Source organism: Cyprinus carpio, chromosome A12, assembly GCF_018340385.1.
Source record: "Cyprinus carpio isolate SPL01 chromosome A12, ASM1834038v1, whole genome shotgun sequence".
NCBI classification, from domain to species: Eukaryota; Metazoa; Chordata; class Actinopteri; order Cypriniformes; family Cyprinidae; genus Cyprinus; species Cyprinus carpio.
This window is the reverse complement of record NC_056583.1, coordinates 11,916,466-11,934,841: the sequence shown is the minus strand read 5'-3', so window position 1 is coordinate 11,934,841 and position 18,376 is coordinate 11,916,466. Positions and strand designations below refer to the sequence as shown.

General features: G+C 38.8%; 1 protein-coding gene across 3 annotated transcripts in view; it reads left to right on the top strand.

Moving 5' to 3' along the window:
- The window catches only part of thrab (thyroid hormone receptor alpha b), a 123,825-nt gene extending 120,345 nt beyond the window's left edge, over positions 1-3,480 (top strand). For all 3 annotated transcript variants that reach the window (XM_042767565.1, XM_042767566.1, XM_042767567.1), the window contains 2 exons: positions 476-734; positions 1,807-3,480. In XM_042767565.1, coding sequence (XP_042623499.1) covers positions 476-734; positions 1,807-2,057 — 510 coding nt within the window. In that variant the 3' untranslated portion in view covers positions 2,058-3,480. The remainder of the gene's footprint in view (positions 1-475; positions 735-1,806) is intronic.
- The last annotated feature ends 14,896 nt before the right edge of the window (positions 3,481-18,376 follow it).

The window sequence follows — 18,376 nt, the reverse complement described above, 5'->3', positions numbered from 1 at the left end:
CACATTAAGTAATTTTTTTCTTTTAACACTGTAATTTTTTAAAAGTGCATTTATTCAATTTGACATTATAACTACTTCATTCTGTGCTGTGTGAATATTAAAGAGTAGTCAGAAATAAAAAAAAAAGTTTAAACTTTGCAAGATTATACGCACACATCAGTCCTTATTATCTTTTTATTAAAATAATATAAAATATAATTTTAAAATTTTATTTTAAAATTAAATTAAATTTAATTTAATTTAATTTAATTTAATTTAATTTAATTTAATTTAATTTAATTTAATTTAATTTAATTTAATTTAAAGCTTAATAATTGTGACATTTCACCCACTAAGAAGACAATTAATTTAAAACCATAACAATATGAAATGTATTCAAGGAGGGTTTTTCAAGATCTCAGGATGATGTCACAGCAGATTTTATTTCAGTAGGTTAAATAAATATGTATTATTGTGTGATTTCTAATTTCTGTAGCTGCCTTGTGAGGATCAGATCATCTTGCTGAAGGGTTGCTGTATGGAGATTATGTCCCTACGTGCTGCAGTTCGGTATGACCCAGAAAGCGAGACCTTGACCCTGAATGGAGAGATGGCTGTCAAACGAGAGCAGCTAAAGAATGGAGGGCTGGGCGTTGTGTCTGACGCCATCTTTGACTTAGGCAAGAGTCTAGCGCAGTTCAACCTGGATGACACAGAGGTGGCCCTGCTGCAGGCCGTGCTGCTTATGAGCTCAGGTGAGAGAGGACACATTACAGTATTTCTTCTCATAAACAAAAATCAGCCTTGTAAGAGAACTCTCGAAACTAGATTAGCAGCAAGAAACAGCTGTAGGGATTTGATAGGTCTGTTAGGTTCTGTTCCTAAAGCTAGTGGGCTGCCTCACTTTCTGCTGTCTACATAGGCAGCTGCCTTCTGTGGTAGCACACTAACTTAAAATGGAATGTATATATAAGCAGCAACTCCGTTAACAATAACTGCATGACATAAGCAGCACTTCTTAGGTAACGCATGCAAGAAGATCTAATAAACCCCAATAAAGCACAACAGTTGGGATCTGTAAGTAAAAAAAAAAGCAAACAAAAAAAAACTTTCATATTCTCCATAAGGTCATGATTGGAACTATTTTCATTGGGGAATTTTTTGCAGTATTCACAATTTTCAGTCGATAATGACAATACGTCACATGTATGTCACTTACTGTTAGCTTAAACATAGCCTATTTTTAAATACATTCATTTATTAATTTTATACCATTGCATAAAGTATAAAAAAAGTGATGAGGAGTACAAGAAAGCTCAAGGCTTTGCAAGTACTGTAGGTGGAAATGGTATTTCCAAAACCAGACTATCCAACCTAAAACCAGAAAGATGTCCACCCTAATAGTACACTGCTTCGTTAAAGTCCTGGATCTACAGTATTTATTTTTGCTGATTTTCAGATACTTTTTGCTTCAAATCATAGTTTATAATATGATTCATCTCAGACCTGGTTGATTTTGATGTTGATGATTTTGACCTGGTTGATGTTTTTTGCTTTGGCTTTTTTCAAACACTATGTAGAAAATGAAGTGGAAATACTTCACATCTGGAGTGTTCATTTGATGCCCAGGAATGTTGATTATTAAGGCAGTGTACTAGGTTTTCGAACATGGTGTTTTGATAAATATTGTAGTTGCTGAGAGGTATTTCTCCTTCATTCAGTGTGAAACCTAACTAGATGGTTTTTGAAATGTAGTATTTTGCTACAATCCTATAATGGTCACATAATAAGTATTGTCCTTGCATCTGCTGTGGTTTTTCTCTTCAGATCGCACAGGCTTGACATGTGTGGAGAAGATCGAGAAGTGCCAGGAGATGTACCTCCTAGCGTTCGAACACTACATCAACTATCGCAAGCACAACATTCCCCATTTCTGGCCCAAGCTGCTGATGAAGGTGACGGACCTGCGCATGATCGGAGCCTGCCATGCCAGCCGCTTCCTGCACATGAAGGTGGAATGCCCCACTGAACTCTTCCCCCCACTTTTCCTGGAGGTCTTTGAGGATCAGGACGTGTGACATCCCAGTGAGCTACGGCAGGAGAATCAACAATGTTTTGTAACCCGTGTTTCTCTACCCGTCTCACCCGGCTCCACGCACCAAACTCACCAGCAGCAGCTGAATTGGCAGGGGTCATCTTCAGAAAGGCTTTTATACGGGGAGTTTATTTTTTAGTTTTTGCTTTTCGCAGAAAACTCAGCCCTCCCTCATCTACTAAATTCCCCACGCGTGGCCCTTCTGTCTCGGCATGATGTCTTATACTGGTTTACCAACACCTTAGACACAGAATATACATCTACACACACACACACACTCCTGTAAGTGTGCTTACAGATGCAGTACTCATGCAACTCAAATCCTCCGATGAGCTTATATGCATTTGTACGCGTACAGACAGCACTACTGTCATGCCACCACTGGAGGTGCCCTCTGCTAAGACTGGATGGCAGCTGGCATATAGATTCCTCCGCCAGGTCGTGAAGTGGTCAGTTAATTTTATTGATTAAAATCTCAATTCTTGTGAGATTAACCGTTGGTATCTCAAGCTTTGCGCTAACATGGATCTTCTTTAACAGACCTCATGATTCTCTTCGATATTGAGCCTGTGTGTGAATTGGGAGGACTTTTTGAACCAAATCAGGTGCTATATTTAAATAAAGCTACTCAAAATGATTTGGGACTTTTCGAGACCATACCCCCCTCCCTTCTCTGTAGGACACGGACCGTTCAAAGCTCTCGGTCGCCATTTTAGTGTACATTCAGGGGTGCCGCTCAGTGACTTTGTGTGCAGTTCATTCTTGCCATTGTCTGGGCTTATTTGTGGGCTCCTTGAGCCCCTCTTTGTCCCTGGAAAGTCACGCAGAGAGATGGAAATCCAGGCACCCCTACACCTCCAATCCGCACTGATTTGTGTATTTTACAGGTGTCGGGAGGGAGCCAGTATTACCGTACTCCCAGACCCAGCACACACAAACATACTAAAACACACACCTCAAAACTCGAATGCCTCATTTTTACTGTATGCACTGCAGTGCTGTAGTTCTGGACTCCCATGCAGGGCTTTGAGAGTTCAGTCCAGCCCATCTGTGTTCCGCTCAGATGCTACTGTTGCCCGGTCTGTGCGAACACACGCACACACTCCTGACGGGCCATGGCGGACTGACTGTCGTTGATGTTTTTTCTTTGTGTTGTTTTTGTTTTACCTCAAATGTGGGCACACCTTTGGCTGGCTGTGGCTCCAAGACTGCCTCTGTGCGGACAGGTTCTACCTCACCTCTGGACACAGGGCAGCTTACCCTCAGCCACACAGACACAGTAACACACACCTACACACACTCGTATCCTCACACACTGACAGCCAGGATAGAAACACTCGCAGACACAGTTTCTTCTCAGTTACATTGAAATACCACTGTAGACAGGAGGGCCTGCCATCACCCAACCCACCCAGACATATCACACATAGCTGACAGAAAAAGAAAAAAACAATTCTGGGTGGGTTTTCTTTGTTTCTTGTTTTTCTCTTCGTGTGGGACCAAGTGTCACTTCGATTTCTGTCAAAACGGATGCTAGTTTTCAGCAGACAGCAAACTAAACCATACATGCCGCTGACTACGAAGAGGAGCCATGGAGAGAACTACAGATGAAGGACCCGAGGTGACCAGGCCTGAACCGAATGGGTCTATCGCTGTTTCCTTTTCAGTACCAAGCAGTAATTTGCAAAGTGGAGCGAGGGGCCGGCTGGTTTCTTCAGGGTGGGGCAGTGGACACGGGGAAGCTAGCAGTTGAATGAGAGCACTTAGCTTTGAAAGAGCCAAATCTTCAGAGACGATTCAACCCCTGGCACCTTTTAAGGAGTTTTTGCACTAAGGCATGATGGGTCCCACCCTCCACCTCCTCCAGCTCAGTCGCATGTTTTCCAAGGACACGCCCCAAACTCTCTGTCAAACAGAGGCCACGCCTTCATGTGCTCCTGAGCACACCGTCAGAGTCAGTATTAAGTCCCGGTCATGTTCTTTCTCAACGAATGATGAAACACACATTCACACACAGACCACTGTGTCCCCACCCCCTCGAAGCCAGAAGTGGCTTGAGATGAACACCCAACAGAAACGGGCCTTTCCTTTGTGAGACAAAGGAACGGCCATGCCATGCAAAAAATGGCAGCACCGAATGAATGTGAATAAGGAGCAGCAGAATGAAAGAGCCAGAATGAGGAGTTGCTCTATAATATGGTTGCGAAGGAACGCAGCCAATCAGAACGAGAGGAGCTGTCAGCATTCCGTAAACATCTGGCATGGAATTCCATCGGAATAATCGGAATAACGCAGCAGTGGTTCCGATTGGCTGATCAAGTGAACGCAAGGGTTTCGATGCTGCTTTACCTTCTAATTTTATTTGAGAGAGATAGAAAAAGAAAAAAAAGATATAATAAAAGAAATACAAACCCAGAAAACGAAAAATGACTCCAGAACAAAAAGTTCAAATCTTGGAGCTTGAGCTGTTCATTTCTTTCTTTTTGTTTTGAACTGAAATTTGTGTTCGTTTTTTGATGCTTAACTGCTCTATGTAAGAGAGAAAACAGCCGTAGTCACTTTTTGACCATGCGTGCAGTGTAAACTAGAGAATTTCACCTCACTATAGTTTGTAATGATTAGTCGACTGCTCTGTTTGTCTGTGTATCTGTCCTTCATCTTTTTATCAAGAGGAAATTTACAAGAAACAGGAATATTTTCTTTTTTATATTTTGTTTTTTCTTTTTTTATGAAAACAGAAAAACAGAAATAATGCAACAGAAACTGAAAAAAAAACTGAAACACAATCTACTCATACCTCACACAACACAGAGCTTAAATGAACTTGGTAGGAGTGCGTATCTCCGTGGCACTTATGTCAAAGTGTGTCCAGTGCATGTGTTGAACTGTACGATGGGGTGTATGTGCGCAAGCGTTCATGTGATCGCGGAAGCACACAGCCCCCTCCTTCAGCCTCGAAAGCCCATCTGTTTCAGATTTACACCAGTTGCATGCATTAGCCTCCTTTTGCGAACGGTGTCGCCTGTGCTGATGCGACGAGCCGTAATGGGAGCGGACGGGATGCGATGTGGCTGGAAGGCTGGAAAGGGAGTCGTGTGCATCCGTGACAGCAGAGAGTGCTTCAGGGTATTGAATGTAGCTGACAGGACTGGGCTCGAACCGAGCCTGGGAACTAGAACCTCACTTCAGGTCACCAGCAAGAGTGGACAGTGCTGTCAAAATGATGAAGCATATATTGCCCGCCTTCAAGGTGCAATACTTGTGTTTTTTGTTTTGTTTTGTTTTGTTTTTCTTTTTTGTACTTTTACAAGTGTTTTGGCCATAACCAAGGATGTAAATACAAAATGAAAAGATACTGAAAGATGAAATCTCTGTGTTAACCATATGCAACCATCACATACTGGATGTCAAGGCCAGAACGCAGCCCGTGCGCAGACTGATCCTTCCATTTTTGTAAAGTAAATCTGCTTACATAGCTCTGTAATTGCTTCACACATCTGTATGTGTGCTTTTGTGCACTCACAAACGTGCATGTTCAATACAAATATGAAGAAGAAGAAGTGCCCCATGAAATTAACAATCCATCCCTGTGCCTCCGCAACCCTCTGTCCCACACTCAAACCGCTTTTTCTGACAGGGTAGCTAGACATACATTTGTTTGCTAGGTCAGATTGCTGGTAGTGACATAGGTGGTTATGGTCTGGTACCCAGAAGCACTTAGCTGGCCTCGCTACTGCCAATCAGTTTCCTCAGAGGAGAACAGTAGATACTGGTTTTGTTTGCTTTGGTGGTGGTGGTGTACTTTTGTTTCTCGTCTTTTTTTTTTTTTTTAAAGACAAAAAACGCCCAGAAGCAAGAATGTCTATGCAATGCTAAACCCTCTGATAGCATGATAAATGTGTCACTGAGCCCTGATTAGCAGACATATGTCTTTCTGAACACTTCCCCTCCCAAAGTCCCACCCACCGCAACTGCATGAGCCTCAGTCAGTTTGTCTGTTCATCGGTCAGTGTCATAGTCAAGGGAAGGATGGCCCTAACTGCTGCCTGGCTGAGACCTGCTTTGTCAAACCTTGCAAATTTGGGGGGCGCTAGTTCAACTTTCCACTGATGTCATACGCTGTCGAGACTGCATTTGTGTTTATATTTATGTGTTTGCGTCGAATGCTCTCATGGTTTGGTGGATTGGTACTACCCAATACCTTGTTAGAAACAAAACGGCATTCCATGTATTCAAAATGAAAACACATTTTTTTTAGAAACACTTACCAAAACATCATTAATATTCAACCTTGAAATGTTTTTGAGTTGATATTCCCTCCCCTCTCAGCTGTGGAAGTGAATCTCAGACCAAAGTTATAGTCAGTCTTAAGGCTGAAGTGTGTCATTTTTAATGCAAAATCAACTACTATTTATGTTAAAATACTTGATTAATACACAGAGATTACTATAAATAAGCCATTTCTAAGCCAATTTCACCAAAAAGCGTAAACACCATGTCTCTGAGGCTCTATGGAAACTTTTCACTGGCCTGGCAACAGCGCAACCAATGGCGTGAGTTTGAGGCGGGGCTATCAGTTTTATGTAGCCAATAGCAGAAGAGGGGAGTGTTTTGGAAAAGCCGTTCCATTTAATGACACTAGTTGTGCAGAAATCACACACTTCAGCTTTAATACCGTATATGCAAAACCCCAACTGAACGAAAGAAAAAAAGAAGTGCACTTTTTTGAACATTTTAGTTTGATTGGCCGCCCTCAGCACTGATGTCAAAGTCCTCATTTCCACTGTTCCCTTTAAAGTTGAATGTGAGTGTCTTCATTTGATTAAACTGTGTTTGTGAATATGTAGAAGTGCTCATGTGCAAAATGCACCCAGCCATGAGAGTGTGAGCAGAGAGCGGGGATGATGTCCATACCACAGCTGTTTTCAATGAGACTGGAAAGGAAAGCTTTTGAAGGATTCTCTCAGGTATCAACAAAATAAAAAAAAAGACAAGAAAAAAAAAAGGAAATATAACAAACTTTTTTTTTTTTTTAAATAAATGATGAAAAATTCCAGCCATGCCTTCTTGTTAGCTCATCATTCTTTGCTCTCTGAGTGTTTCCGTGTTCTTGTCTTGTGGTCTCCTTCTCTTTAGTGCTGATCAGCCTCTCTCTTTCTGCCACATGCACACACATTTCTCCTGCACTCTTGGGGCTCATCAAAGGCAATCACGAAAAGCCTGGTGAGAACACATCTCTGCTTATCTAAACATTAAAGCAGTAAGCCTTCATATTTCTGCAAAGTATAGTTTTTATATACAAGCATTTAGTGGAACCAGACCCACTCAAACCTGTCCTACTTTTTAGGTGCACTTAGTATTTTTATTTTTTTTTTCTGTAGCACTTATGTAACATCCTTTTAAACTTATACTGACACGTAGTGGTGTGGATGAAATGTCATGCTAATCTTTTAATGAAGCTGTTGTAGAAATGCGTAGAATGAAAATTTTTGATAAAACGGGTGGGTTAACAACATAAAGTGAGTAGCAGTCACTTGGTCATATCATCTAAAAATGACGGATTCCATGAAGCGACCCACTAAGTGTAAAATAAAACCACTTTTATTAGGCTACTGTACATGGATTTAAACATATTTCACATACCCACGTATTTTCAAAATTAATAAAAAAAAGTTTTCTTTTTATAATCATGAAAAGCGCATCTTTAAAATAAGTGAACAAATTACAAGTACACAATACATTCAAATGGGAGTGAAAAATTAACAACATTTCTAAGAAAACAAAAAGCACCTGTTTGCATAAAAGCGAAAGACTAACTTTACATGAAAAGAAGATGTTTAATCATATGATTTTTTGCTTCTCCTGACATTTGTGTTATTGGTTTGGACTTGTGCATTGTGTGAGTTTTCTGTATGCATGCTTTTGTGCTGTGAATATGTGTCTGCTGGTGGGTGTGAGAGTGCACATGTGTTTTGTGTGTCTTTGCTTTTTGTAGTGACCATGTGGCTGGATTTGCTTACTGACCCCTTGGACATGCTTTGATGCTCTATTGATACATCATAGAATCAAATATTTGAGAATAATATTTCCTCAGTGAACACAGCAGTTCATGCTGAGAATATGGTGTCAGGATGGGAAGTGGAGAATAGCAGAAAGGGAAATGAGGTCAATCATTTGTTTTTACAGTAGGTCCATCTTTAAATAGAATCACTAATGATTTTCCTGTTGCTACCGGAGAACTATTGCACTGTTAGCTGTTTATTTAAATTTTTTGTGTTTTTTTTTTTTTTTTTTTTTTTGCTTTCTAACTCTTGTCATTGCTTACACATGCACAACATATTAATTAATTTTGTCTGTTTTGTTAGTTTTTTTGTTTTGTTTTTGAAGGTGCCACGCTGAATGAGTGTGAGGTGTCCGAAATTATTATATACAGATGTAATTATAAACTAACTGTCAATTTATTTGGAAAGAAAATTGGTCAGTTTATAATAGAAAAATATTCCTGGTTAGTTTCAGTATGGCAAATATGAATAAGTGCACATGGAGATATTTCAGTCGGATCTTGCTCTGGGTTTTGGTTGTTTCATGTAGCTATTCAAGGCTAAAGTGATCATGCATCCTGTAAATTAGCTGTCATCCAAATTTCGATTTTGCACCAGAGTGTGATGGTTTTGTTTGAACATTTTGTGTTTAGTCAGATTAAACGGGCTGCTGGTATTTTGTACAGAGATGATTCTGCCAAGCCATGAGAGAAAACTATATGCAGAGACAGAAAGGAATGTGTTGCACACTAGTTGCACATAAATGCATTTAGCCAATCACACAAAAACATTTGTGATGGTAATATTATGCAAAGAAAGCTCGAGATTCTTATGCAACGCTTGTCAGGTTCACAATGGGTGCTTTTGGTTCAGCCTTGCTCAGGTTTGCATTCAGGGCATTTTATGTTATATTGGATGTTTTTAAAATGACATACTGTACATAGAATAAAATGCATCCAACAGCCAAGGTCTATATAGGAGGGTCAATGTATCAAGGTCGTCTCTTTCTCACAGTTCAATAGATGTTAACAGACCTACACACGCACACATCTGTTTTAATGACAGGCTAGTGCTGTTTCCTTTCAGCAATCCACTGACCAACTGCCAAAGCTTCCACATGTTCATTTCATTCAGCTTCTCTTACAGGATGTGCTTGGTGAGACATAAAACACTCTAGTTTGTGACAGAACTGAATGCTACAGAAGACAGCAATAGAACCTCACTTTTAACATTATTAGACTGGACAGTACTGTTAAAATAATATTCGCAACATTACTAAAAATTCCCTGCCTAGTAGGCAGTCTAGTATTTTCTGTGTGATTAGTGTTTTTTTAAACAAGGATGTAAACAGTAAACAAAAAGATACAAAAATCAAAACAACAACCAAGCAAAGAAACTGGCTTTTAAAAAAAAGTTTTTTTTTTTTTTTTTTTTCTTTTTTTTTTTCTATTAACTGTTTTCTTCATGCGGTGACATGTGGAATAGGGCTCACTATTAGATTTTTAATATATGATAATCATGGCCAAAAGACATTATTGCAATATTTATAAAGTTTAAAAAATAATAACTGCAAATTTTTATTTTTTTATTATTTTTTTTAATACCAGCTTTATGTCTGGTAAATATCTTGAAATTCACCCTCCTTTTGCCAGTGTGGTAAAAAGTACATTTTGAACCCTGTGAGTGAGTAACCACCATCTTTTCCTGTCAGCCACCAGGACTATTCCATTATAAACTTTGTTTCTATGAGTAAGTCTCTCCACATTCAGCGGCCAGGCAGCATTTATCCTGCGTGAATCAGGAAGTTACAATTAACTGCCGTACTGGAATCAATCTGGATAGGCTTTCAGTTCACCCTGTCCTTATTATAAGCTTTAACACAGTGTGGAGAAACCTTAGAACTGCAATAAGCAAATCAGCAGCAGCAATGAAGGAATTGGAAGCCAGTATAATATCTTTAAATATAATAAGCTAGTTAAAGAAGCACCACAATGAATTTTGATTGGCCCCCTAGAGAAAATGAAATTCTGAATTGTTACCTTTTGGGTACATTGTGGTCAAAATTGGACCACTTTTCTGTATCTTGGGTATAAAAGCCGAAAATAAGTCCTATCCATCCCTTTGCTGTCCATTTTTTCTAAATTGTCTCTCTTGGAGACCAATAACCTGATTTTGCCACAAACCAGTGTAGATATTGATTGTAGTATAAAAAAAACATATTTTAAGGCTTTTCATAAACTGCATGCTTTGCTTGTTTTGTAGTTTTTTTTTCTGTTTTGTTTTGTTTTTTGATTACGAGGCTTCATGCTATGCAGTTCTGCCTTTCTGTTCTCCTGCCTTTTTGCACCTTTTGAGGCCTGATTCAAAATGTACTGTATACAGTATTAAAAAACAGATATATATTATTAGATGGACTATAGCCAATGATATTCAGCATGGAAAATTGATCATGTTCTGCTAAAGATGGACAGGTCTTTCTATTTGTTTGCAACTTATGCACATTGATTTGCAGCAGCTGCAGAGGTTTTTTAATGTTTTTTTTTTTTTGTATTTTTATTTATTTTATTTTTTTTTTGTATTTTTTATTATTTATTTCTTTATTTAGTTTGTAACCAAGAGCCTTTTGGAGTGAATTTAGTGCACTTGAGGACTCCAGAGACAATATCAAGTGTCAAAATGGCAGTTTATTGAGTGCACACAGAGATCAGACCTGCAATCAGACCGGTCTCCAGGGCTCGGCTTATTGTTTAAAGTGGGTAGTGGAAACTTAAGTTATACGGTACTTGATTTCTCAGATATAACTTCACCCACAAAACCAAATGTTGTTCCAAGTACATTTTGCATTTTCAGTTTGGTTTGGTTTGGAGATTAGATGTGCTAGTGGTATTATGCTTTGAGAACATGGTGTTTGCAGAGTCATTTCTGTCAGATGTTTAAAAAGGTTATGCACGGACAGCAAGGAATGTTTCTCGCCAAACATAAGGACGTTTAAGGAATGACCTCACAAGAATATACATAGATTATGCAATAAAACAGCTACAGGTATGCTTATGCAATGTTTGTTAGGTTTTAAAGCGAGCGGTTTGAGTGTGGGCTGGCTCAGGTTTGCTCATAAGGCCTCAAAGGGTGCTTAAGTCAAACCTCTCTGTTTCCTCCTGAACTTCATGTGAAGCAATCCAGCTTCTGCGCTGGTTCTTACAGGACATAAACCCTCCTTGCACACTGGATGATTTAAAATCTGCATGCATGATTATTAAATTACAATAAATGAAGTTTACATAAAAAAAGCCTTTCTGCAAGGATATTTTCAGTATAGTGCTTTTGGATGGTTGGACATTCTCTGCTAAATTAGTTTGTGATCCAGGTGCAAACAAAAGGGTTCATGTCTTTTCTTTCTCTGTATTCCAGCAGCGCTCTCTTTGGGCTCTAAAGTAGATGTGCATGTCTGTTTTTGCTGTCATGTTTGTACTGCTTTCGCTAGTTTTCCGTCTCAGTGGTTCACTGGCCACATGCCACAGTTACCATATGTTCAGCTGCTCTTGGATGATGTGCCTGATACATAGACCCAGACAGAACCTGCACATTTTCGGCACTAATTTTGGGGGAAAATATGCAGACTAAATTTAAATATGATAAAATGTGTTAAATAGAGCTGAAATTGGCAGCTGAAAGCAAAACAGACAAAATATTGAATCCATTTAATTCGTCTGGACCTAATGGTAAGGTACAAACCAGGTGTCACTTGCGAAAATGAATCACAATTTGAACTGAACTTTTGTATTGTATTGTTTACTGTTAACAGAGACTTTGTGCAAATGGTGCGTTTGTGGAATTTTGAGGAAGTTTAGCTTCAGCAATGCTTTTGCAAATAATTCTAGAACTCATGAATTTTCTAGCTTCACTGTGATCAAAAACTCAACTGGGAAACATCACAACATTACAGTCTGCAGTCACTCAGGAGTCCTAACCAATCAGAGGCCAGCTAACAAATCATTGGCTGAGAGAGCTGGGAGTCTCACCTCGTTGTAATTGTACAGGGCCTTGAGGAAGTCACACCGCTTGGATGCACCTAAAGATGTATGGTGAGGCTGGAGTGCTGCAAATTGATCAAACGTGAAGCTGCTTTGCAGTAGTGTTCAGTACAGAGTTCAGCGGATCATGTTCTGTGAGTCTCGGCACAGCATGTTTCAACCTTCAGCTCAGTGGACCAGGTTCAGGAAGTCTTTAGGACCCATTCCCACCTAGTATGGAGGAGCAGGAAAGCTTATGCAAACTCTGGGCCAAATGGACATGTGTAACTCAGAATATCTCAACAAAAATACACACAGAACCTCTTAATATCTACTGTGATCTCCTCTCACTCCACCACACCTCTGTCACGCCGACCACCCAATCACCACCCCTTCCTCCCCCTGCACCTATCAGTCCTAGTTTTTTGGGCGGTGTGATGTCAGGTTTTCTTGTGGTTGGCTCTTTTCGACAGGTCCAGACAATCAGCGTGTTTGTCAATGTCAATGTGTGATTTTCAAACTCTTTGTTTATGGTCAGGATTTTAAAGGAAGATATTTTTATGGTAATTGTCGCTGGTCTATTTTACTATATATTTATGTAATAAATATGTGACTCAATTTACATCCTGGCCTCCCTGGTCTGTTTTTGCTGTTATCCTGTACAGTAGCTCCTGCCTCCTGCATTTCCTGTTCTGGCCACACTGGAGTTCGTCCAAGGTCGCAGGTGCAAGACTCTTGATTTGCGAAAACACCGCCTGACATATCGGTTATTTTGATATCCCTCAGCATAAGCTGTATCACTCCTAAAGCACTTGATGACAAATCATCCCTCTGAGGACCCAGGTTGCGATGTTCAGCGCATGCCAAGAGCGAAGGGAGCGTAACTGCCCTTGGTTGAAGGGGAATTCTGATTATTTGTCCTCAGCACAAAGGCTTGGCAACTGTTGCGGGTTGTGACTAGGGTTGTCAGAGAGCCAATAGCCAAAACAGAGTCTCTGTGGATGTCGATTTTTACATAGACTCATTTAAAGTCTGCTCACTTCTCATCAACACTCTTCTTTCAGTCTACGCGCTCTTCAACAGGGTTGACAGCTTACTGTATAGAAGGAATTATGAACTGTACTGACTGACATCAGAATAAAAATGAAATGCAGCCGTGTGAGCATGTGTATCTTTCTGATTCAGTCATTAAAAGATTTGCACTCTTTGTGCAAAGCTTTCTTTATTTGCTCATACTTAAATTGAGTGCACTTTTCTACAAGGCGCTGTTCTTTTTTGTCCCATCTTAGTACTGCAAGTAGTCTCACATGGAAATATGTTTGTCGTTTAGGATTTTCCTAACACTGTCTGTTCTTTTCTGCTTTGATATTGTGTATCGGCCATTGGCGAAATCTTTCTTTCTCATTCTCATATGTTCTTTTAAACTAGACCAAAAGGGCCTTAAAGATCAATCTTTCACCCAAACATTAACACTGTGATATTATTTGTTGTATGACAAATTTTGTATGATTTTGTTAAACAAAAGGATCCTAAGATCAATGTTTCATTGATGAACTAACTCTAAATCTTTGAAGAGAAGTTTACATATTCAATGAATAGTTTAATCTTCACCTAAACACACAACATGTGGACAGGACAATAAATAAATACATAAACAGTCGTCCAGATTGATTCAATTAAAGTGATTATTCACCTGAAAATTGTCATTTATTCATTATGTCGTTCCAAACCTGAATCGTTTTCTTTCCCCTGTGAACACAGAAGATGATATTTTGAAAAATGTTGGCAGCCAAATAGTTTTGGTGACTATTGCCTTTGGTAACTATTTAATGGACAAAAACACTGATTTCTCCAAATATCTTGTTTTGAGTTTCACAGAAATTGGAAATCATACAGGTTTGGAACAACAAAAGAACTATCCCTATTCTTTCTTTCTCGTATGAAATCATGAGAACTTGTAAATAAAGGTTTTTGCAGGATTCTGCCCCCTGAAACACTAGTAATAGTTGTTAGTCGTTGAGAAAAGTGCTGGCTGACTGGACACACAGCTTGATTCCTATTGTGGGTGGAAGCTGTTGTGGAGGCAGTGACCTCACAAAGGCAGCTTTCTGCCCAGCCAATCACCATCTTGCTTGGGACATTGAGGAGATTGAGATTAAATGAGGTAAATGAGATTAAAATAAAACCGTTGCTTAAGTCTCCTTCTCAGATTTTTCTAAAGTGATCTCGTATCTCTTCCAGAGATTTAAGAGAGATGTCGACAATGCATCATTGGTTGGACATTAATTTTACCATTTATTACATGTCCTAGCCTGTCTCAGTTTATTTATCAATTGTCTCTATTAAGTTTCGGAGAAAAAAACTGCGACCAAGTTTATAATTAAATTATAATAAAATTGTCAGACAATCAGGCAGTCCCGCCCCAAACTTAAAGGGATAGTTCAACTAAAAATGAAAATTTTGTCATTATTTACTCACCCTCAAGTTGATCCAAACCTGTAAGACTTTCTTCTGTTAAACATAAAAGACATTTTGAAGAATGTGGGTTACCAAACAGATGCTGGTACCCACTGACATCCATACTATAGAAAACACATGTAAATGTAATTTTAGAAATCATTTAATATGATGATTTAATCCTTAATTATTATCAGTTATTATGAGCGCATCTCTTCAATACCACCATACTACCAGCTTTATTACTGTTTGTGGGAGTGAGATATGGAATTTAAACAAATTGGATGAACATAAACTTGCTGTAACCTAAAAAAGCAACTGAGCAAAGAATTTAACTTGTATTAATATTTCACAATATTATGGTTTTCACTGTATTTTTTATCATCTAAATGCAGCCTTGGTGAGCATAAGAAACTTTGGTCACTTTATTTTAAGGTCCAATTCTCGCTATTAACAAACCATCATCTACAACTTTTGCCCCAAACTACTAATTTGCTGCTTATTAATAGTTAGTAGGGTAGTTGTTAAGTTTAGGTATTGGGTAGGATTAAGGATGTAGAATATGGTCATGCACAATATGTGCTTTATAAGTACTAATAAGCAGCCAATATGTTAATAATATGCATGCTAATAACCAAGTGGTTAAAGCTGCAGTCTGTAAGTTTTGCCTCTTTGTCGCCATCTCTGTTTGAAAACCTGCAATTACAGCGTGGGGTGTGCACCGGCAAGGCTCCAGCGCGGATCAATCTAATGTGTGGCTGTCAGTCACCGCACTGGTGTGGATATTGCACTTTGTATTCACTGATTCTACATTTTGAAAGTATGACCCAAATAAGAGTTTTCTCTGGAGAATGTCATCTGAACAAGTAAGCCATTTTTGTTCTGATCAACTTAGGAAAAGCATCACAATAAATTACGCTATCAGTGGTCAGTAAATCTAATGATCAGCTCATATCACATCAAACAGTGGCAGTTATTATTATACTTTGTTTTCAAATTCAATCCGCCATTTATTCCAGCTGCTGTGAGAAAAGGATATAAACCAGTGGTTCCCAACACTGGTCCTGGAGGCACCCCAACACTGCACATTTTGCATGTCTCCTTTCTTTGACACACCAATTTCAGGTTTTGAAGTCTCTACTAATGAGCTGATGACATGAATTAGGTGTGTTTGATTAAGAAGACATGCAAAACATGGGGTGCCTCCAGGACCAGTGTTGGGAACCACTGCTATAAAGGATCTGTCACCTGCAGCATCCTCACTTGTGATATAGCATACTAGCCAGGACAACTTCTTTATGTTTACAGACGTGACATAATGACGCAGCACTATGCTCAAATTTCCAGCGAAAACCTACCCATACCACTCAAATTAGAAAACTTTATTACACGCTTACCGTTGTGAACTGAGCTAAAGTAAGGTGATAGTTTTGAATACTGACTTGCTCAAAAGTTGATTTTGGACCATTTTTAAACAAACAAGTTTTGGACTGCAGCTTTAATAGTAAGAATTGTTCCTATACTAAAGTGTTACCGAACATTTAAATATAGTTCCAAACTTTAAATTATGAAATAGCCTAAATATTAAGTATATATGTATATACAATACATTACTTACAACTTTATTACTTATTGTATTATTTAAAGCTGCACTTAGTATTTTTTATATTTAATATATAAACCTTAATTGATTTTGGGTTTATAAAAAGTAAAAAGCATCCCACAACTGATCACATTCTACATGGCCTGTCTTTATAAAACAGAAACAGAAACAGACAAGTATCTCTGACCGTGACCTCCCAGCTTTCATGCTGCCTTGCTTATAAATCACAGAAACTGACTGCGATGCATCCCCACTCTGTCTGTCTGTCTGTCTCCCTCCTCCCTCCCACACACGTGTTTATAACTGCACACGTATAAACCCATTATGTAAGAACCTCCCTCTCTCTCCCCACATTTCCTCAGCTCCACTCACAAGGGTCAAGTGAGGACATGCACAGAGAGGGAAAGTGAAAGAAAGAGGGAAACGGGGCCTCCAAATTTTCTGCTTACCTCTACACCGCAAAAATCACTTCATCTAAAAGTAATTTTCCAATGTTTTCCAGTAAAAATATTTAAACATCCTTAAAACAAGTAATACTCGATAAGGACATTTACAGTACACATACAGTTATAATACTCTTATATATATAGACAATAATATAATAAAATAATAACAAAATTTAGTGAGGTTTATGCCTTTTTTAATGTAGTATTACTGGAAAACAGGACAAAAATACTGCTGAATAAAATAAAAAATAAATGCTGAAAAATAGGTTAATAATAATAATAAATAATCTTCATTTCAACAAGCAGAGTGAACATGATGTGTCATTCTGAGAGTAAAATGTGTTTCAGAGGTGTGCATTCAGTGGGAGATTTCAAAAGAGGATAAAAACAATAGAGAGGCCACTTACTAGGGCTTGAACTGCTGGAGAGGTGAAGTTTTTCTGCACAATCAAATTGAAATGCAAGCTTAATTTGAACAAAATATGAATAAAACTGCATGACCACACTGGAAAACCAGTCCACTTTTAGAAGCACTTCCTGACCCTCATAGTGTTTATGAATGGCTGTATGGGAATATTCCGAACAGTAAGAAGCTTAGGCGCAATGGGGGGCCGAGGCAAGGGGGGAACATGTAGGGATGTTGAGAGGCAGACAGACTGCGGGAGACAGGAGGTCTTAGGACTGTGTCAAGCCTTTGGGGATGCAAAGGCTGTTACACGAGGAAGCGCAGACTGTGGACAGTGTCAGGTTACGTCATGCCTGCATGCACTGGGTTATGCCTCTTATATAATATGAAGGGAAAGAGAGAAAAAGGACTTAGTATGTGGTGTTGTTCTCTTTCTGATGCTCATTCTTAAATCTGCTTAGTGCATCTGTCATTGGTTCACGAGAAATGCAGTAATTGGTGCTGATTTATTATACAAGTAAACCAGATGCTACTGGACCGCATGCATGATCTGGACGAATTAAAACAGGGATCATCCACATGCTTTGCTTCATAGACGCTTGACCATGTCAATGTTATGAAATTATATTTTGGGATAAACCAGTATTTGAATCCAAAACTAGGTTTTAGTGAAAGTACATGGCAAATTCTTCTGTTGCTTACTGTAACAGTCTGCTCTAAAAGTGGATGTGAGGACATACCAGCCTCATAAACCCCTTAAGCTGAAAAATCCCTTTCGTAATAATTGTACGGGTATTAGCACTAAGGGTTTTCTTAGCTTAAGCGGTTTGTTGCATCTGGCTGCTGATCTTGGGAAGAGTCTGAAATCAGGACTTGGAAGGCAAAGCCTGTTTGCATTTCCCAGAATATTAGTTTGATGTTAGTGCCATCTAGTGGTTCCATTAGGTATCGTCTGTGCGGAGAATTACGCACACCTCAACAAACGATTAGTATTTAATTTTTTAATTTTTATTTTTTTATTTTATTTTTACATATTTTCCATTAAAAATATCTTATAGTCCTTAAATCAAGATAAATTTACATTATCATTTAGCAGACACTTTCACTTTATTCAAAGCGACTTACAAATGAGGAACATGACCAACTTGAAAACAAGTCTAAAAGAGATGGTTCATCCAAAAATGTATTCCTAACCTATATTCTGAGAAATGTCTCAGAGGGTTTGTCCATACAGTGAAAGTCAGTGGTAACCAAACCTGTTTGATTCCCACTATTATGCGAAGTATCTTCTGTTGTTTTTGGCCGAAGATAGAACATGGTGAATAAATGACAAGATCTT